The following is a 22,163-nucleotide window of genomic DNA, read 5'->3' as shown; positions in this document are numbered from 1 at the left end:
TGCAATCCCTTCATATGGTTCTGGCTTGAAGGAGGCTTTCTGAATTCATTTTTCATATTAGCAAGTTTTTGTGATTTGGTTAATTGCAGGTTGGGTTGCTCGGATTACAAATGATTTGGACGAAAGATGCTGAAGAAGCTCTTTCCAATGCAAGACATGACAAGAAAATTATGCCGGTGAGAATTTTTATATGATATGTAACTAAACATATTTTTATGGCTACCTTTCTAAATAAGGCTTTTTTGTCAATTTTTTTTTATCCAAGTTGAGTGAGCCAACAACAATCATGTCACACCATGTTCCTCAACTAAATCCAGTTTTTCAGTTAATTAATAATTAACGATCTTTCCTTCAGTTGTGAGAGTTGGGAACATGCTTGTCACTGATTACCCTGTTGGACGAGCTCGAATCTATAGGGATTCAATATGAAAGAGGGATCTTTGCAGGGTATTTCACGTAGATACTAGTCAAATGCGTTTTCCTCCAACATCAAGTCCATGCATTTGAAACTGATGACTGGTTAACTAACCCCATACCCAAGATGTAGTGGTAACCGCCCTAGAGGACATGGTATTAAGCCATGCTATCACCTTCCTATGTGAATTAAGGTTTTTGTACTGTTGTAAGCCGTTCACATACCTGCTGTTCAGCATCGGTTTCTTTCACTATCAAGTCCATGCATCTGAAACAAATAAACTATTTCCATACCTGACATGGACTTGCAACCTGACAAGAGACTGTGGTTCATCATATTATTAATAGCCAACACTAGTATTGCTTCTGTCTCCAACAGAATAAATATGAAAATACCATGCTAATTTGTCAGCTTTCAATCACAGGTGACCAATCAACGTTTCCTGGAAATCTTGAACTCACTCATTCAAGTCACCACCAAGGAACTCACAAAATTTGAGAGAATCAAATACGAGACGCTGATTACTATCCATGTACATCAGAGGGATATCTTCGATGACTTGGTAAGCATAATATGGGTTACAGAGACTGGTTATGTTCAGTAGTGAGATACAAAATCTGAGACTGGCTTTTTTTTTAAGTGCTAGAACCTAACATAGGATTACATAAAAACAATTTGAACTCCTTGTTTACTAGTAGATGTCTCTGCATAAACTACATCAACATGACACGCTTTACACAAATATAACACAGAATTACCGAAACGCCAAACATAATGTTGGTTATCAGCTGTACACATTACCCATTTCCTGCTAATTGTTATAAACTCACTGATTGTATCATATCTAAAGTATTGTGGTTTAATTAGTGAACGTGAGTAAAAATGCCGGGAATAAATTCACCCTGGGATATAGACCTGCCTTGGGTTCGAAAGCAAGAAGTACACATATTTCTCTGCTACACAGATAGGCTACCTTCATTTCAGCATATGATCAATTGCAGCTTCGAACACAGCATCAAGTGATAATTCGGAGAATAAAGATTTAGATTCCCTGCACAAGGCTATCATGCTTAAATAAATCCAATTCTCACTCAACAGATATTATTTCTTTTTCCAGGTCCGCATGCACATCAAGACTCCTCTTGATTTTGAATGGCTGAAACAATCTCGATTCTACTTCAACGCAGACACTGATAAATGTATTGTCAGCATCACTGATGTGGATTTCATCTACCAGAATGAGTTCTTGGGCTGCACTGACAGGCTGGTCATCACACCACTGACTGACAGGTAAGGGATTGCATTATGGGATTCGAATTTGTACTGTTCATCACCAAACGGATTAATGAAAACAGATTTAACCCAGACTTCTATACTCAAAGTACAATTGCTCGAAGCTCACAAGATAAGCCTTTATTACCTCAATCAACACTGAGTGGCCTGTTACGGTGTGACAAGTTACAGTGCACAAAATGAACAGACACTACGGAATTCATTTTAAGTTCTTGAGGGAAAATATGGTCAATCTTACCTTGGATATCGAAATCCATACTGCATATGGGAGACATCTGGATAGCCCTCGTCAGTAGCAGGGTTTTAGTTTTGAACTATATGACAGGCTAATTATCACAATGATTAGCCCGTCAAGCTATTTAGTGTGGCCCTCAGATTTTCCCCCATCAAGCATAAAATCTTTTGTCTAAAAAGTCAATCACATAGGTAGCAATATATAAAAAATTTTGCTTCTGTCGCTGCAATAAATCTTTCGTCGCTTTGCCCAGTTTCCTTATTCCTAGCAGGGTAAGCGATAGCCATCTCCTCTAGCCTTTGTCGCGGCGCTCTGGTTATTGCTAATTTTTTAATTTGTAGTGTGCATGGAAAAACAAAATTTATTGTGTGGCCTAGCGAGATGTCTGAGGTTGGTTATATGGCCCACAGACAAAAAAGGTGTTAAGGTTCTGAGTTTTTAGGGAAATTTATTGTCTATGCCACTGTGGAAACTAAAAATTCATACTGAACATAGAAAGCTATTCATTTTGCCCATTAGAGTTCATTTGTCGAGCAGTGAGGTTTTTTTGGCTATTTGATTGATTTTCATTGCTCTTAATCAAAGTTTGGAATCAATATAACTATATTCCATGTTTGGCACCTAACTTTGGAATTAGTATTTGGCTATAAAGGATCTTTATCAAACTAAACAAACTGTGTGAACATTGATACGGGACTACGGGTCCCAAAGGTTGGGAATCATTGAACATACAAGGCTTGTGCCTGGGTTCTCTAATCTATATCAACAACTCACTTCATCTACTTAATCTAGATGCTACATCACACTTTCTCAAGCTCTGGGTATGAGCATGGGTGGAGCACCCGCTGGTCCGGCTGGGACTGGTAAAACGGAGACAACCAAAGATATGGGAAAAGCACTTGGGAAGTATGTTGTTGTGTTTAACTGCTCTGATCAGATGGATTTCAGAGGCCTTGGAAGGATTTATAAAGGTTTGTTTTTTATAAGTATGATCTATATTGATGATTGGCATCTTATATAAGGTTTGACCATGTATTCAAAAAAATTTTTTTTTTAATAACGTTGACATCAAGTGTTTTATGCTTGCCGATGTCTCTGATATCATGATAGGATTCTGATATTAATCTAAAAGTTTGATATGCAATCTTATAATTTGGAATTTTTATATCATACTTTTGGCTCCCACTGTGAAACTGCATTTGAAATGATGTTTCATGTTAGTATTAATATCAAAATACCTCAATGGATATCGAGACAAAGATGCAGCTCAGCTTGGAGAGGAAAAATGAAGTTTCAAGCCAGAACCATTGTGATTTTAAACCAGCTCCTCGGCTCTGGTTGTAAATTAAATCGTTACGAATGCCAGTAGATCTTGTTTAATTCTGCACTCTAACTTCTAGGCTATCACATCCACTTATTGCTAATCCTACCTTATCAGGACTTGCACAGTCTGGTTCATGGGGATGCTTTGATGAATTCAATCGTATCGACCTACCTGTGCTATCTGTAGCTGCTCAGCAGATCTACATTGTACTTATGGCTAAGAAGGAGAGGAAACCTCACTTCATATTCACTGATGGAGACAATGTCAGTCTCAACCCTGAGTTTGGACTGTTTATTACTATGGTAAGTGAGTTTATTATAGATATTTTATATGGCAGTAATGGTGTGTTAGTTGGTTATATTGTCAGTCTTTTATATACTAGCATATTTACTGCATGCTTACATTCCATTAGCTGAATATTTAAATGCTTCCAATTTCTCTTAAACCTCTATATTTTTTTTAAACTGTGACACAACGTCTCTTGGTAATTCCATTTATCAAATTACTGCGAACTGCCAGAGCCATATTTTTTCATTTTTTTATTCAATCGGACCGATCATGAGAAACCAATTCTGAGCTGGTTTTTATGTGATGTGAAATAAAGACAATATCAGAGAAGGGTGTCAAATGTCCATACACACACCATTCTATGATAGAGCTCTTGAATTATTTTGCACATGAACATCCCATAGATCTCTTTTGGTACTCCTGAAGTATGCGCACCAAGATGTCGCATAACCTGAACCCTAACCTGGTACACAACCTGAGTTCAGGTTGTGCGCCATCTTGGTTCGCATACTTCAGGAGGTCCCTTCTTTTCCATTTGAATGAATGAATCTTTATTTTCATAAAGCTTTCCAGGACATTTATCATTAGTTTGTTTCAAATTAAAATCTTTATGCTATAACGATTCATACTCTATACAAACTGCATTTCATTTTTTTCATTTCCAGAACCCTGGTTACGCTGGTCGTCAAGAATTGCCTGAAAATTTGAAGGTTCAGTTCAGATCGGTGGCCATGATGGTTCCAGACAGACAGGTAAGAGAATCAATGTTGTAAATGTAGGATATGTTTCACTTGTCTACTACAAAACTACAAAAACTTCAACCACAAAACAAAAAAAAACTGGACATACAGTGTGTATTATGAGAGAGAAAAGTTGGTAAGACGGCTACTTCATTATGAGAATCATGTGCATTCAATTGAGTCAGCTGAGCATTACAAAATGAACTCTAGTTCCTTGTCTAAAACTGAATTTGTTTTTAATGCATTTTATTTATTGATGAATGGCTAAGTCACGAATAAGATGAGGCGGCAAGATGTTTTATCAGCCATTAACATTGTCTTTATAGATCATCATGAGAGTAAAGCTTGCCAGTTGTGGTTTCCAGGAAAACATAATCCTGGCTCAGAAGTTTTATACTCTATACAAGCTATGTGAGGAACAGTTGACCAAACAGGTGAGCGGTTTCTCTGAACTTCTATTGGGGATGCCCATCTTTTAGTAATAAATATAGTGGACTATTTTAGAGGAATCAAAATATTCCTTTTGTTTCAGATACATGGTAGCTTATGTGAAACTCAATTACTGTAATTATTTGTAATACTGTATGTGCGAATGCTATTTCTTAGGACCCAAATAATATTAGTCTCTTTGAACTTTAGTAGCTTTTTATGTAGCTCAGGTATCATTTGTCCAGATCCTTCCTTTCTTCAAAATATTTTGAAAAGATTCCAGACATGTTTTATTTAGTATACGGGGATTTGCCAAAATCTGCGTCAATAGTGTATGTTTGTTTTTTTCTGTGTTTTGTTACTGCAATTTCCTTATCACTCTGTTAGGTCCACTATGATTTTGGATTACGTAACATTCTCTCCGTGCTTCGTACTCTCGGAGCAACAAAGCGAGCTCGACCAGAAGAAGGAGAGCCCACTATTGTGATGAGAGTCTTAAGAGACATGAACCTTTCTAAGCTGGTGAGTGAATTGCCAACAAAAGTTGTAAAATTAGTGATGTGCTGTTTGGACATACTGCGGGAAACGGTTTTATTATCATTGGCTCAATGACAAACAGTTTGTGAAAGTCATCAGCAGCACACATGCATTCACATTACTAATTTACCTGCCTGAGTTGGGATATACATATTTATTGTGAGTGAGCCTCTCATCCAGTTACCAGTGCATTTCTGGTATGAGGTTAGTTTGCCAGTTATTCGTTTCAGATCCATGGACTTGAAGAAGCTATAACCGGTATCACCACATAAAACTTTGAGAGAAAACGAAATGCGAAAAATTGCATAGAACCCAAAGATATTTACAAAACAAATGATTAAACTCTTTGGCATTCGTGTCCAATAAACTTTTAATTATGACTTTCAACAAGCTTTAATTAATAGAGATGTAGGAGTAATGACTCCCACACTTCAAGCCAATGAAAAAGCGAAATTGCTCATGAATCACTTTTCATAATCAGTTAACAATTACTTTTTAATCTAGGTTGACGAAGACGAGCCTTTGTTTCTGAGTTTGATCAGTGATTTGTTTCCTGGAATAACATTGGACACAGTGTCGTATGTGGAACTACAGGCAGCTATTGAACTTCATGTACAGGATATGGGAATCGTCAACCATCCTCCATGGAATTTAAAGGTAAAATAGGGAAGATTGACAGATCATCTGTGGCCACATGGAAAAATTGTGCGACTCACAAAATAATTTTCAGTCCAGTTTAATATGCTATGTACGAGTAATTCCAGTTCTTTTGTGCTGGAAAGGCTATACCTGAGTCCACTTTACTATCTATGCCTATGACATTACAATGCTCCGACAGCTAGCTTGTGTGAAGCAAACAACAACATGTTATATTATTAATATCAATAACCAAAATTTTTGTGCTCACAACTGCTAGAAATCCTATGTTTAATGAAGGTGCGGCTTGCGGTTTCACCCATTTATTTGTGTCTGGTCCTTCTGTATAAAAGGTTGCCCATTTCTTCTCTAACCCACGAGTGTTTAAAATGTTTTGTCAATGGGCTATATTATATCCAGCATCAGACAACTGGCATCCTGCTCTAACAGTTCAAACTCTCTGATAGTATTATTTGATATTGTTCTCAAGGTTGTCCAGCTGTTTGAGACACAACGAGTCCGTCATGGAATGATGACACTGGGACCAAGTGGGGCAGGAAAGACTATTTGCATCAATATGATCATGAGAGCCATGACTGAGTGCGGCGAACCACACAAGTAAGTGGTTTGTTATGATTTCAGATCTTTGCTTAAGACAAAGCTTTTTTGTACAAGCATACTTAAGGGTTAAACAATTGAGTGTATGAAATCAGGATGAAGTTCATATTCTCTAGGCGCTAAGTGTTATTATTACGCTCGTCATCGAATCCCATCCAGAGATAGTTATGTGCAAGAGGATTGATGGACCCCTGGCCGTCACCGTGTGGTTGACGCAAGTTCTGGTTGGTCAAAACTTTTTCAACTATGAAACACATGCTTCTGAAAAAAATAACTGGCTAATTAATGCTATACCCAACATGGACTAGTAATTGACGAGAGGCCGTAGTTCGCCATATGATTAAGCCGTCTTATTGACTTTCCTCTCCTTGGGATAAATATGTAAATCTTATCCTATCCCAGTAGTGTTTGTCTGTATATTCAGGATACACAGGCAAAGTACTAGGTTCTGTTATATGCAGTAAAAGTTCCTTAGTTTTGCTTTGGATGCTTTGATTCTGAACAAACCTATCTGATTTGAACTAATTTGACTTTTTTAATTTGAAATTGCAGCAAGCCATGTTAGACAATTCTACAATATTTTTGCAGTGAATGGATGAACTCGGTTTCTATAAATATAGAGATTTGACAAATTAATAGCTTGATGAAAATTCATCACATTTTGGTAGCGATAAAAGTGCAGTAGCCTGGTTGAAATGTTCTTTCTAATTTTTATTTATGTGTTATAACCCTCGGATCTGGTGTTGGGTCTGTGTTATTATTGGCTCAACATTTTGACCAATCATCATAAGCATTGAATACCAGCTTTCCTGGTGCGTTTCGAAGACTTGCATGTTTTTCCATGATTGCTAGGTTTTATGAAACTGCTTTTTAGTAATGACAACCCAATTACTCAAGTCTGTGCATCTGGAGCAATTGAATGGTCAACATCTATTCCTTTATCTAATCTGGACTGGTAATCAAATGAGAGGCCGTGGTCCACCTTAAGCCAACTTATCCTCTCCTTACGTTGGTGATAAATATTGCTGCTTCTCTAACCAGGGAAGTTCGTATGAATCCTAAAGCCATCACAGCCCCTCAGATGTTTGGCCGACTGGATGTGGCAACTAATGATTGGACAGATGGAATATTCAGTACTTTGTGGAGAAGGACTCACAAGACCAAGAAAGGTACATTTGCGCATAGAAATACATACATTTGATGAAGAAATATGCCTACACCAAATCAACCTGAGTCCATGGATTCGCATATGGCAGTGGATTTATTAAGGGTAATCTAGACCAGGGTGGTCCAAACCCAGGTCTGGGGTCCACATGTGGCCCGCCACTTCATTATCTCTGGCCCGCGTTACATTTGCGAGAGGGTGACAAAAAATTACATTTGGTGTTGTTTCGTCATCAAAATAACCAGAAAAATCTTTTGACATATTGTTACATCACTAATGTCATTGCATCGACTGGTGTTATGGCTAGCTGAGGCAACTAGAGAAATTGAAAAATGTGCTTGGCTAGTCTAGATCAGGGCTCCGCAACCTTTTTAAATTTGCGGCACACTTATAAAACTTGCCAAATTTGACGGCACACCACAACAAACGAAAAATACAAAGTGTAACTTTGTTTTATGTTCATATAACGATGAGAGATTTTTGGTTGTTTTAATGAGCACAATCGCTCTATATTAGGATCCTTACGTGACGCACAATCAATTTTGCAACACGATAACTAGCTTCTATGCTTTTTCGGAGACGGTAAAAGACGACTTCACAAAGCACTCTTGCTCCTTATTTTGACTTAACAACCGCTGGAAATAATTTATATTCTTGCGCGCATGAACGGCATGTTTCGTATTTAAGTGGCGCATAAGTTTACTCGGAAACATTGCCTCATTTGAAAGTTGCTCTCAACAAATAACCCAGACTGGTTTTGGAGCATCTTCGTTACCACAGCAGGAAAATTCATATTTGACGTAATCTTCCCTGTATTTCCTTTTGACAAGTTTTTTTTTCATAATGTTGCTTCTGCTAGGTACAATATGTTGCTCTTTATTAGTTGTTCTTTTAAAAAATTTATCCATTTTGCTAAACTCTGATTATGCAAACTCACACTTTATTTATATTCGATTACTACATGTGCTATGTTTTGGCCGCGACAATAGGCTTTGCAATATACTTGCTTGACATAAAGGCCCACTCCTTGTTACGTCACAAATGCACAGCGGTGGTGTCAGGATTTTGAATTGGTGTCGCTCAAGCTAACGTAAAAGCAGGTTAACTTTACGTTAGTAGAGTAGACTAATAGACTAACGAAAAATTAGCAAAAGATAAAAAATAATTTGTAAAAAGAAGAGAAAAGTTGCAATTCCTGTGCGGCACACCTGGCATCATCTCGCGGCACAGCGGTACGCCATGGCACACCGGTTGCGGAGCACTGGTCTAGATTGTTAACTGGCCCTCTATCTTTTTGGTCGGGAATATATATTAACAAAATAGTCTAAAATATAAAAAACTAAAAATCGAATGAGGAATCTATTAGCCTAATGTGATTTTGCCTGATAAATAAACATTAATGTTATGGCCGAAAGTATAATTCCTGCCGTGTGTTTTTTGCAACCAGCCTAAACAGTATTACAAAAAATGCTGCCTATATGTCAGACAATTTAGTAACTACTAATTACCCTTCTGTATCTCAAATTTTAAAACGGCATTTTCTCTTTATGGCACTTTCTTCGTTGTGAAGAGTTTAAAACCTTACACTACATATAGGATATAGTAAGATTTTTGCACGTTTTAGTTAGATTTTTGGTGGTTATTCCATGTTTTATCTTGATAAATGACAAATAATGATAATGTGTTTAAAGAATAAGAGTGTTTGTTTTGTATTGCAATGTTTACCTATTCTTGGCATTATTGTGGCCCGCGAAAAATGCAAAAATAATTTTGTGACCCGCGAAGCGACAACCTTGGACCACCCTGATTTAGACGTTCACTGTTTTAACAATTTCTTTTGATTCTCGTACTTTTGACTAGACTGCGAAAATCTGGACATGCAATGTCCGCATCTAGTCAATGAAATTGACCAACATAAGTATAGAGAGGAATGTGTCATAAAAAGTTAAGCAGCCCTGCAGTATAGCAGGGCTTCTCAAGCTGGGGGTCTCAACCTCGCAGAGGGGTGTGCGACAAGTTTTAGGGACCGCAAAGAGTATAAGGATTTCACACAAAGTCCTACTATTATTATCTATTGTACTTTTTTAGGTTCTTGATTCAAAACACCAATTATCAATTAATAAAACTAGTGCAAAACCTAAATCTCACAATACATAGCATCGGAGAAGCCCTTGCATAACAATGTCGACTTAACATAGGTTGCGGAAAATTTCAATACATCATGATTATCTTGAATCCTCTCATTTCTACAGGTGATCATGTGTGGCTGATACTTGATGGGCCTGTTGATGCAATCTGGATTGAGAACCTCAACTCAGTACTGGACGATAACAAGACATTGACACTGGCTAACGGTGACAGGATTCCAATGGCTCCTAACTGCAAGATTCTCTTTGAGGTGAGTGAAATTTTTTGTGGCCCTCTTTTCATTCTTGTACAAGACCCTGTACATTAGCCACTGATATTATTGGACATGAAATGGATCATTTTATTATGTTGTTGTTGATCTTATTGGTATTTTTCTTCTTATCGATATGAAAACAAATTAAATTACCTACTGATTGCTTTGAAATTTTCAGTAGTTAAAGATTGTGTTTCTTGCTAGAAAGCTAAATTTTCTGTGGTATTTGATATCTCATCTAAAATGCCCTGTATAATTTAAAATAAAAGTTAAACTGTAGTGTCTGTTCATTTTGTGCACAATAACACGTCACTCACTGGCTTGAATGCTTTAAGAGATGCGATTTTATCATATAACCTGCGAGCTTGTGTACTTCAGTCTAAGAGTTATGGGTTAAATCTGTTTTAATCAATCTATTTGGGGAATCAAACAGTACACAAACTTACCTAATGTCACTACAGGTCCACAACATTGACAATGCATCACCTGCCACAGTATCAAGGAACGGTATGGTCTACATGAGCAGTTCAGCTTTGGATTGGAGCCCTATACTGGATGTATGTAACAACTTTCATTTTTTTATTATGGGGTTTTCCCCTCCCTAAGTTTTTCACTGTTGTTGTAAACTAGGTGCTTGTCTGGTGATATATAAGCTGGTTTTTATTCTGATGCAGTCCCATGCTAACCTGATTAGCACGTCATCAGTATAGTCTGTCACTTTCATTCCCTGACACTAAAATTTTGATTCCAAATAAGTCATAATTCACTGTAAATATGTCTTGTTTGGCTTTTATTCATGAAACATTTTTCAGTTTATTCACCTACTGTCACTATCTGAATTATTAGTTCTTTCTCGATCCAACTTGATACTCATCTAATTACCATTGTCTACCAAATAACCCCTATTTCTATACACCCACGTTTTTCAAACTGTGTGAGGCAGAGAATCTTTGTGTGAGAGATTCTCAGGTGTGTTGCCAGATCTTTTCAGAATTTTAGAAAATGGGTAGATGTGTGCAACGGGTAAGCTTATGAGGCTCCATCACGCACTATCCACTAGGATTTGATAATATTACACTCTTGCATTTGCCTTGTCGATGTTGAACAGGTGATTGTCCTGTTATAATTATATTGAATTGTAATGTTACTATGTATTTGTAAACAAGACATCCACTGTCCACCATGTTGACTTGCGTGCTTAGTTACACTAACAGGAAAGCAAGTTTAGACGGGCTTAGACTATCTGCTTACACATCCTTGCATATCCCTTCTATATTTTTCTTGTTCTCACAGGGTTGGTTGTTGAAACGTCCGGCTGCTGAAGCAGATATCCTGCGAGAACTTTTCCATTCAGTGTTTGCCGATGTCTACACCTACTCAATGCAAAATTTATGGCCTAAGATGGAACTGCTGGAATGTAACTACATAACCCAGGTAGAAATGTTCTAGCATTAAGCATTTTTGAAGTTTTTTTTTACAACTCTCTACTTTGAGAAATTTGGGAATACACTTCTGGTTAGACGTCAGTATGAAAGCACCAGTGGTTTCTAACCTTTTTATGGCTCGTGGCCCCTCCTGGTGGTTTTCAGCACTCCTGGCCCCTGTTTATCATTCCAGTGGTATTTATAGTGTCATTTTGATTGGTAGATTTCAAATCCCATTATGTTCAAACAATTCATGCTCATCGAAACACCCTGTGAAATAACCTTATCAAGCAAAGAAATTAGGAAGAACTGGGAGTTAACCCGTAAAGAGAAATGTAAATTATCATTGTATCATTGTACGTTTGTTTCCCATTTTTAATTGAAGTCTTTCTTTCAGCATACATTTATATAATAGCTCCTAGGATGTTAGTTGTTGTATGTAACTCTTCTTCCAGTGCTGTTTCTCATCTTGGTTGCTGTAGCATATCTGCCCTGGTACTTATTTGTATATAGCTCCCAACATGATGTTATTTGTTGTGTGTTACTCTTCCATCAGTACTCTTTTTATCTATCGGGCGCCTTTTAGATCAATCTTTCATTAAAAAACAGCATACAACTGTTGGATGTGTCAGTGGTTTTTGAAACTTTACATCAGAACGATTTCCACTTCCAATCGATGTTTCCTCGAGCATCCTTGTTTATTTCTGTAACAACGATCAATCAGCAAAAAGTAAACCAATAGTAAAGTATAGAGAGAATTTTTCTTGGGTCAAGATTCGTGGAAACACCCATTGAGAACTCATGACTTTAAATATAACTTGTATAAATAAATGTGTCCTTCCAATTTGATAAACTATGGCCTTGCCATTAGTCAAATTTTTTCTGATCTTAATAACTATCTCTGATTTTCAACAGGCTCTGAATGTCTTGGAAGGGATGATTCCCAGCAAAGATGAAGCCGGTATATTGCCCAAAGATCATTTGGAAAAGATATTCATATTTGCGTTGATGTGGAGTGTTGGAGCTACATTGGAGTTGGGAGACAGGTAGGGAGTACTAGTTGTACAATGATATTCCATAAACTAAAAACAATTTGTGACACAGGGTTGAAATATCTGCCTCAAACAAACTGAGCTTTGTCAGCATTGAAGTTCTTGAATTTTGTATGTGGGGAGCCTTAATTTATATATCTAGAGTTGGGCTGTAGAGGTATATATGTGTACATTTTGCTGAATTGCTATTTCTTCCATTTTTATAATATTGTATCGAGTATTCTCTTGAGCTCTACGAGATCCCATATTTTTCAACGAACTATTTTACTATTTTTGCATATATTGCAACACAGCATGTCCGACTATTCTACAATATTTTCAACTCATCGTTGCTCAGCTATGCTAATATCAGTGTGAATTGTGGGGGGGAGTTAATTTGCAATTATAATTTGAGATATTTGAATGAACATATTACTGTGTATAACCTGCCAAAGTTAGTCATTGGACGTTCATGTCTCTATATCTGAGTATTGCTGTCCTGTTTTTATGATATTCCAGAATTGGGAATCATTGATTTATTCGATTTCTTGTTTCAGAGCCAAGATGGAGGAGTTTCTCACCGGGCATTCCAGTCAGCTCGCATTACCATCGATAGAATCAGGAAGTGGACACACAATATTTGAATTTGTACCAGACAGCAAAGGTTAGAATATTTTGAGGCATCTGCACTCAGACCAAATTATGCTCGGCAGTGTGGCACATTGTGCTAAGCGCAAGGAATAGGTGCACCACTAATTATCTTGCGTGTGTTTGCAGATTCGAATCCCATACGAGATGGTTATGTAAGAGAGAATTGCTGCTGGATTCCTTGCCATGGTTTACGTAATTACTGGTCGGCTATACCTTCCTTCACCATCAAGTCCATGCTTCAAAAACAAATACCTGTCTGACTAATCCCATACCCGACATGGACTGGTTACAGGACAAGATCCCATGTTTTGCTTTAAGATTATGCGCATTCCCCCCAAAGATGAATATGTAAATCCTATCCTATGAATAGTATGATTAGGGTGCAATGCAGTGAGCAGTTGAAGAAAGTACAGCCTGCAAGATTTTTATTGAGTAAATGAGCTTCGATCATGCCATGTTAATTTCCATGCATTAAATATTCAGTGTTCTGTTCTCAATCATGATCTATCGCAACCACAATTTATTCCTTATAGTACAGTAGAAATTGTGTCTGTTTCACTTTAATAATTGTAATGAATTGCAGTGAGAGCAGTATCACATATGCAAAGTAGCATGAGCTGAGCGGAGAGCAATGCAAGACATAGTCTTGATGTTATTATTGCATTTGCATCCATGGACTATTATTAGTAAAACTTGGTTTTATCGTCGGTTGCCAATCTGAACCCGAAACTGTATTGCATCTTTTACCCTGACTCATTTATAATAATGTATTTTGGTATTTCGCTGAGATGGAGGTACAAGGTTCTTAATAGTTGTCTTGTCCACCTTGCCGTTCTGATATGTCTGAGCCAATCAGCGCACCTCAACTGTACTTAAAGATGGTTGAACTGCGGAAGTTGCCCATATAATTAGGTATTATCGACTTCCTCTCCTTATGATTCTGTTTCATATATTTTAGGCAACTGGGAACATTGGACGGGGCGAGTGCAAGAATACGACTACCCTAATGATTCAGTGCCGGAGTATTCATCAATCCTTGTACCTAATGTTGATAATATAAGAACCAAGTTCCTGATTGATGTCATTGCTAAACAACATAAGGTAAGGTGTTTTAATGAAAGTTTTAGTTTTAGATTCGGAAGTAGATTACCGAAATGAGGTTGCCACGCTTTTGATTATGTGTTGTTCGCTCTAGTTCAAAAATTGCAAATTCCTCTCTCTTATATTCTCGCTTAGTGGTGGGATCACACTTGATACCCTGCATTAGTTAGAACCCTTTGGAAGATAATTATGTGCAAAAAGATTGCTGAACTCCTTTGCAAGAGGGCTCAAATATATACCGGTTGGTCACTGCTTCCTATGCCACCAAGTTCACACATCTGATCTGATAAATATCCCTTAATTGAATCTTCCACGATTTATTGCATATTTCATTCATCTGGGACAATTGACAAGCCATGGTCTGAATTACGAATAAGCCAGAAATTCAGCTTCCCTTTTTTCAAGATAAAGCTCGGTGGTTTGGCGCATTGTGCGAAGCGCTAGGTGAAGGTTCGCCACTGTACCTCTGATTACCCTGCGTGGGTTCACAGGTTTGAATCGAATGTGGTGATAATTATGTGCAAGAGGATTGCTGAACTCCTGGTCGCCTAGGGGTGGTTCATATAACCGCTGGTCGGTTACGGCTTCCCCCACCACCAAGTCCATGCTTCTGAAAACAATTAACCAACTAATCCCATACCCGACATGGACTGGTAACCAGACGAGAGGCCGTGGTTCTTTGCATGGTTAACCTATCGGATTTCCTCTTTCCCTGGATAAATATGAAAATCCTACCCTTATGATTCTCAATGTTTTCAGGCTGTTCTACTGATTGGTGAGCAAGGTACAGGCAAGACAGTACTGATCCAAGGTTATACAGCACAGTACGACCCTGAAGTACATATGGCAAAGTCATTCAACTTCAGTTCAGCAACTGAACCTAATATGTTCCAGGTACTGGAATCTAATAGTTAATTTATTGTCAAGATTTTAGTGATTGTATGTTAATTTTCTCTCTATTGTCTAATGCTATGGAATGAGGATGTGTACAATGAGTCATATAAAAGTTTCGGGGCTCCCGAAGTATGCGAACCAAGATGGCGGACATCGGAAAGTAATATGTGTACTAGGTTAGGGTTAGGCCATAATTTTAGGTATAAATACTACGGGAGGCACTTGGCTAGTCTTCGAACTGATAATAGGACTAAAATAAGGAAAATTGGAAAAAAATTATCGCCTAACCCTAACCTGTTACCCATGTTACGTTCCGATGTCCGCCATCTTGGTTCGCATACTTCGGAAGCACCAAAGTTTCTGTGAATTGAAAATATGCATGGGGTATAATATATTGGGCCATGTAGAACATTGATATATTATGAAATGGGTTCCATGTGAGGCTCAATTAAGTGAAAACTTGTCATGTTTTCCACTTACATTCTATGTTACAATGAATGCCTTGGGACACTTTCTCATGCTTAAACAACATTTGAAGTTTCGACTTTCTACATGTAAGCCCAGCCACATATAAGTAGAGCTAAATCGTTACAGGCGCTAGGCTTCCTGTGATGGTAAGCATATTGTAGTTTTATGGATCGTTCTGCACATCCCCACAGTAAAACCCTCTGTGTCATCAACAGAGGAGGAGCGAAATATGTTTGAAGAAGGGGGGACTTACATTTCTAATTACCAAGCTAGACCGCAACAGCCGGGGTCTGGCTGGAGGACAGAACATGGGTTTTTGGGAGTCTAAGAGTGTTTCAAACGACGAAAAATTGGATATACGATGAAGTAAAATGTGTTTTTTCATATATCAAAGCACCCTGGGTACATCCCTGACCATTAAGCACTGGTACTTGGGGAACTACTATCACCTTCCATGTCCATTATATTTCGCACCGTGCTGTACGTGTTTGTGTATGCTTACACCTCATTTAAGGGTAACTGGATTTCTGTCTGGTGTATTGCCATTTTATGTACCAGGACAGAGTTCAAAATCAGTTCTATTCAATTATCAGATAGATAAAGAATATATAAGTAGATAAATATAAAACTGACTTGATTGCTTTTCAGAGAACGATTGAAAGTTATGTTGATAAGAGGATGGGAAGCACATTTGGACCTCCAGCTGGAAGAAAGATGACTGTGTTTGTGGATGACATCAACATGCCGGTTATCAATGAATGGGGAGATCAGGTTAGTTGGGACATATATCGATTGTGGGAATGGTTTGGTTGGTGATGAGCTCTCTGAAGGACATATGCTGTCTTTACTGTTTTGATCAATTGGGCACAAAATGTTGGCTATAATTTACAAGAATTTTTCTGGGTCATTTTTGCTTTGGTTATGAACTTACTTTTATAAGACATGACATTGCTGTTATTGAGAAATCTGTTTTTATCGATCGGGTACTAATATTTTGGGGTGTTTATAGTATTTTCTGGATAATTCATGCCTTATGAATTTTCCAAGTAATTTTAGAGCTTACTTCCATCAAACGTGGGCTGCAACCTATCTTTTTGGCTACAGTTGCATCACGTTGAGATTCATGTTGCTTTTGGATACAACTCTTTTTTGATGATGAATTTTTCAAAGACTATACAATGTCTTTTATCCAGAACATTCTCTCAATCAATTGAGTAAACGCATGCAGCTATTATCCTGTGTGGGTGATAATTCTAACCTGTGTTGATCACATAGTTATGTCTAATTTTTTGACTTCTATACCAATGTTTTTCAAACATGTTTTATCACTACCAAAATTTTTCGCGACCCTCAGGAACTAAAATAAAAATAAAGTAAGATTTAGTAATGCATATAATATTAAATAAAATTGACAATATTCCTAATGAGTCCAATGTACGTGCATATTCTCGCACAAAACATCGAATCTTGGCTTTATTTCGGTGATGTTGGGTCTCAGTACTGGTTCCAAATTTGATTTTGTTTTAACATACGTTAGTGTCGAAAAATATTTTACCCCGACCCCCATTGAGCCTTTTCGCAACCCACCAGGGGATCAGGACCCCTAGTCCTAGACAACCACAGATTAATTACAACAATTCATATAATTGCACAATATTCAGTTCTCGCTCTTTTCCTCAGATCACAAACGAGATTGTTCGTCAGATGATGGAGATGCGGGGCATGTATTCCCTCGAGAAGCCGGGAGATTTCACCAACATTGTGGACATGCAGTTTATTGCAGCCATGATCCATCCAGGAGGAGGCAGAAACGACATACCACAGCGGTTGAAGAGACAGTTCAGTGTTTTCAACTGTACTCTGCCTTCTAATGCTTCTATTGATAAGATATTTGGTAAGCAATTTACTGTTGCTATTGAAATTTAGATTTTTTCAATTAGTTAGTGTGGGTATGTAACAGTAATGCACCGGATTTATATTCCCGCTAAAGTGTGATGTGGATTACTTCTGCAGTTGAACTTTATTGCTATTACAGTCTGTATGTACATTCCAAACAGAACACATTCCAGGTAGAAACACAGACAGTTAACAACACTTGTTTAGCACTATATCAGACAGTCAAGGACTTATTTTGAAAGTTCAGATAGCAGGTCTTTGGGTACTCCGTACCAGCTTAGGGTTAGGCCATAATTTTATTCTGATTTTCATTACGTCGTTTTATTATAAGTTTGAGGGCCTCTCGGTGTTAGCCAAGTGAATACCCCCTGCCCATAGATTTCAGTCGCATTACACAACTTGATGTGAAGTAGGCGAACAAAATTAGTTACCTCCATATTGGTACACACACTTCTGGAGTGCCGAACTTTGTGTAGGTCTCTTGAATGTGATTAGTCATACAACTTTCATATCCATATATTTAACCATTGATCTCTTTTTTTTTAGGTATTATCGGAAATGGCTACTTCTGTCCTGAGCGTGGTTTCACTGAAGAAGTATTGAAGATCATACCATTGCTTGTGCCTGCTACCAGGATACTATGGCAGTGGACAAAGGTCAGTTCGATAGTGATTTAATACCAGTTCTCTTAATATCAAGCGAATAGTTAGTTAAGCACTCATGGGCCCCCTTGTGTATCATTCCACTGGTATTTTTAGCATAGTTTATAGTGGTATTTACTTCGATTGATAGATTTTTTTGTATAGTAAAAAGCGAAATCAGTTTTGCTCAATGTGCCCTTCAAGGGGCCCCCCCTCTCAAGGGCCCCGAGCCCAAGCAGGCACATGGGAAAATTAGTTAATTACAAACTAGTCAAACTTTGGCAGCGTTTTAATCCCAGAACTAAATCAAATATATATCAACAGATTAAAATGCTTCCAACACCGGCAAAGTTCCATTACATTTTCAACCTTCGAGATTTATCAAGGATCTGGCAAGGAATGCTGACTGTGAAGTGTGAGGAGTGTGTTACTGAGATGGATGCCATCTATCTCTTCATGCATGAGTGTATGAGAGTCATTGCTGACAGGTATGCTGCATTTGTTAATATGGGTTAGAAAATGCTTTGTGTAAATCTTGCTGATCGATATTACAGGTAGAGTGGGATCTCTCATTGGTTACAAGTCTGTGTTGTACAAAATATTATTCTTTAAAGGGTTCCCCTGTTAAAATTGACTTATTAATGTGTTAAAGTCTATAAAAAAGCCACTAGTATTGCCTACTCATGATAGGATATAATAAGGCACACAATAACATTAGTCATAATAAGCTATTATTGTATTTTGAATTATGAGAAATCTTGGCATGAATATATGCTAATAAGTAAAAGATCGCTTACTTACTCATTACACAACAATATCTCAAAATGTTCGCCTTATCTGTGTTGACTCCCAGCCCTTTTCATTGTTCAGCTGTACCTAACTGAATTTCACAACTGTTGACATTGGTAAAGAATCTGAACTTTAATTTTTTAGGTTTACCAACCAGGAAGACAAAGATTGGTTTGAGGCCTCATTGCAACGAGTTGTGAAAGAATCAGTCGATGCAGACTTGGCTGAACAAATGACAGGAACAGAACCATACTTTGTGGATTTCCTACGCGATCCCCCAGAACCTACAGGAGAGGAGGCTGAGGATGCTGATCTTGATGCTCCCAAGATATATGAAGCAGTGAGTAGTTGAGAGGATAAATCATTTGCATGTCTGGCTGTTTTCTATGTGGGGATTTGTTTAAAGATTTAGACTTGGCTTTAAAATGTTGTTTTAGGCTTAACTTTGCTGTTGTTGGTAGATTTGCATGAAGACTGCTGTTTTGTAAGGAGCTAAGAGGGCATATTGGAGTGGGGTTGAATGGTTGAAAGGATAAATTAAGTATTCCTCATGGAATTTTACAGATTCCTTCACTGCCGGAGTTGTCAGAAAAGCTGGAAAGTTACATGGAACAATATAACGAGACAGTGCGTGGTGCCAGTATGGATCTTGTGTTCTTCAAAGATGCAATGACTCATCTAGTCAAAGTTAGTGATCTCACAACGAAATCTTTTCCTGCAGCCTTATTCTGATTCTCTAGCCTACTATGACTAATACATATATTCTTGACTGATATGGTTTTTCTGTTGTTCCTTTGAAATTTTTTCAAATTCTACCCTAAAACGGACAGAATTATTTCACACTTTTTCGATAAATATTTTGTTAAATAGAAATGTGTGAGGGGGCACTAGTGTTGATTTTTTTTCCATATTTGCAATCACCAGTTTCACAGATGCATAGGTTTATTGAACCTTTAGAAAATATTTGAAATATATCACAAGTAACATTGAGGACTGGAAACTGTTTTTACAGAAATCCCTCATGTGTGATATTCTACTATGGGTCAGGTCCAAGCATCTGAAACAAATAATTAGCTAACAAATCACATACCCGACATGGACTGGAAACCAGACTAGAGGCCGTGGTTTGCCATATGATTAAGCCGTCTTATCTAGTTTTCTCTCCCCAGGATTAATAGGTAAATCCTGTCCTATTTCCCGTTATCATATTCAAAAGCAGCGACAATTTTCTTCCAGATATCTCGTATCATCAGAACACCTCGCGGAAGTGCATTGCTAGTGGGAGTCGGTGGATCCGGGAAACAGAGTTTGACTAAGCTGTCTTCCTTCATTGCTGGATATACAAACTTTCAAATTACTTTGACCAGGTGAGGGGTGGACGTTTGAATTTAGAATGCCATTACATAAGAACTTATTTTGAGCAAATTTAACCCTGTGGGAGATGAATTTCATTATAAAACTGCCGCCAGTCAATTACAGATCCATCTTCCGTCCAATTTCATTAGCTATTCCCGCACCATGTCTTGACTAACAAATAGATGGGCTGTCGTCTTTTAGATCTCCGCTCTACGGTATTCTCAGTTTCGGTAACTAACTCAATATATCATGCTGCTGATATAGATTCGCAAGTTTTTATGGATGGCAACCTGTTGCTTGAGTGCGGGCCTCAACTATCAGCGGAGATCCTGGGCGCCTAACGACTTGTTTTTATTTGATTAGCTTTCTTAATTTCTAGAAAAATAAAATCCTGCACCATTAAATTATTATTAATTGGCTGCTATCATTGTTTGACAAAAACTTGTATCTTGTTTGGGAGAACTTATTAAACTTCTGTTTTCCACTATACTTTTTGCTTCAATATACTAAATGACAACTTTGAACGGTTCTACAGAACATACAATGCCACCAATCTCATGGATGATCTGAAGGTTCTCTACAGAATGGCTGGTGCTGATGGAAAGGGAGTTACTTTTATATTCACTGACAACGATATCAAGGAGGAAGGCTTCTTGGAGTATTTAAACAATATATTATCATCTGGAGAGGTGAGCATGAGACTGAGTGTTTATTCCTACTCTGTGTGTTTTAGAATATATGGAAGAATCGAATAGTTGAAATACCTCGCATATTGTTTTTTTATGGATTGTTTATTGGGAATTGTAGCATTGAATAAAAATTAAGCGGCAATTTTGAGTTTTTTTTGCATTCGAACTAGGGACATCTCAACTAACACAATATGTCCATCATTTCAAAGCTTATGTTAATCCAGATAGTTATGCTTTAGTGCAACTTAACCTAACTTGCAACCTGATGCAACTCTACTGGTTGTATACTGTTGTATTTGTTAGAATCAGTGATTGAATTTAGGGTGTTTGCACAGAATAATTTGTGGAATGACGTAACAACCAGCGATTTTGCTTTAGAGAACCGCAGAATTATATTTGATGCTTTGAAAGTTATGGATTAGATTTATGTAAAGCGTGTCATGTTAATATAGCTTGCACATTGACATACATTAGTAAATCTGACATACTGTTATGAGCTTAGCATGGTTTTCTGAAATGAGAGAACATGTTGTTAGTACGCTCGATACATAGAGAACCTGTTTGTGAAATTTTGAATCCCAAATACTGATTTGAATCACTTCAACCATGCTTATATTACGACAAAGACTGACTAGAACAGTGTATTATTAAAAGCACCCACATTTTTACTGTTTAGGTGTCTGGTCTGTTTGCTCGAGATGAAATTGACGAGATCACCCAGGGTTTGATTTCTGTCATGAAGAGAGAATTCCCAAGGCGTCCTCCCACCCAGGAGAATCTGTATGATTATTTCATCACTCGTGCCAGGAATAACCTGCATATCGTCTTGTGTTTCTCTCCAGTGAGTTGATTTTGTGTTTTCATCAGAAATTTACAGCTTATGACCTAAAAATCGACTATTCTCAGAAGAAACAGTGTAATGCTAATACCGGTCTTATTATTAATATAATGATTATTATGTTCATTTCTATTAATATTATACTCGTTTGCTTGATTAGTTGTGTGAATCTTTATGAATATACATTCGAGTCTAGGGGCTACTTTTCTATCCTTGTTTATTCATCACTAGACACGATAGTTAATACCGCTACACAATTTAATACACCCTAAGTAGTTTTATGGGTCTCCACCATTTTCATGGT

General features: G+C 37.6%; 1 protein-coding gene across 1 annotated transcript in view; it reads left to right on the top strand.

Annotated features, from left to right (window-relative positions):
• LOC120333316 (dynein axonemal heavy chain 8-like) overlaps nt 1-22,163 on the top strand; it is an 85,435-nt gene that overhangs the window by 32,705 nt on the left and 30,567 nt on the right. The window contains exons 38-64 of the mRNA XM_078119155.1: nt 90-176; nt 840-977; nt 1,533-1,705; nt 2,736-2,914; nt 3,382-3,569; nt 4,221-4,307; nt 4,622-4,729; nt 5,112-5,246; nt 5,766-5,918; nt 6,388-6,515; nt 7,557-7,684; nt 9,933-10,078; nt 10,543-10,638; nt 11,375-11,515; nt 12,421-12,551; nt 13,094-13,200; nt 14,146-14,288; nt 15,048-15,182; nt 16,299-16,421; nt 17,331-17,544; nt 18,093-18,202; nt 18,512-18,675; nt 19,121-19,316; nt 19,541-19,663; nt 20,213-20,343; nt 20,868-21,021; nt 21,698-21,862. Of these exons, the coding sequence (XP_077975281.1) occupies nt 90-176; nt 840-977; nt 1,533-1,705; nt 2,736-2,914; nt 3,382-3,569; nt 4,221-4,307; nt 4,622-4,729; nt 5,112-5,246; nt 5,766-5,918; nt 6,388-6,515; nt 7,557-7,684; nt 9,933-10,078; nt 10,543-10,638; nt 11,375-11,515; nt 12,421-12,551; nt 13,094-13,200; nt 14,146-14,288; nt 15,048-15,182; nt 16,299-16,421; nt 17,331-17,544; nt 18,093-18,202; nt 18,512-18,675; nt 19,121-19,316; nt 19,541-19,663; nt 20,213-20,343; nt 20,868-21,021; nt 21,698-21,862 (3,783 nt within the window). The remainder of the gene's footprint in view (nt 1-89; nt 177-839; nt 978-1,532; nt 1,706-2,735; nt 2,915-3,381; nt 3,570-4,220; nt 4,308-4,621; nt 4,730-5,111; nt 5,247-5,765; nt 5,919-6,387; nt 6,516-7,556; nt 7,685-9,932; nt 10,079-10,542; nt 10,639-11,374; nt 11,516-12,420; nt 12,552-13,093; nt 13,201-14,145; nt 14,289-15,047; nt 15,183-16,298; nt 16,422-17,330; nt 17,545-18,092; nt 18,203-18,511; nt 18,676-19,120; nt 19,317-19,540; nt 19,664-20,212; nt 20,344-20,867; nt 21,022-21,697; nt 21,863-22,163) is intronic.

Source organism: Styela clava, chromosome 13, assembly GCF_964204865.1.
Source record: "Styela clava chromosome 13, kaStyClav1.hap1.2, whole genome shotgun sequence".
NCBI classification, from domain to species: Eukaryota; Metazoa; Chordata; class Ascidiacea; order Stolidobranchia; family Styelidae; genus Styela; species Styela clava.
This window is presented reverse-complemented; position numbering and strand designations above follow the sequence as displayed.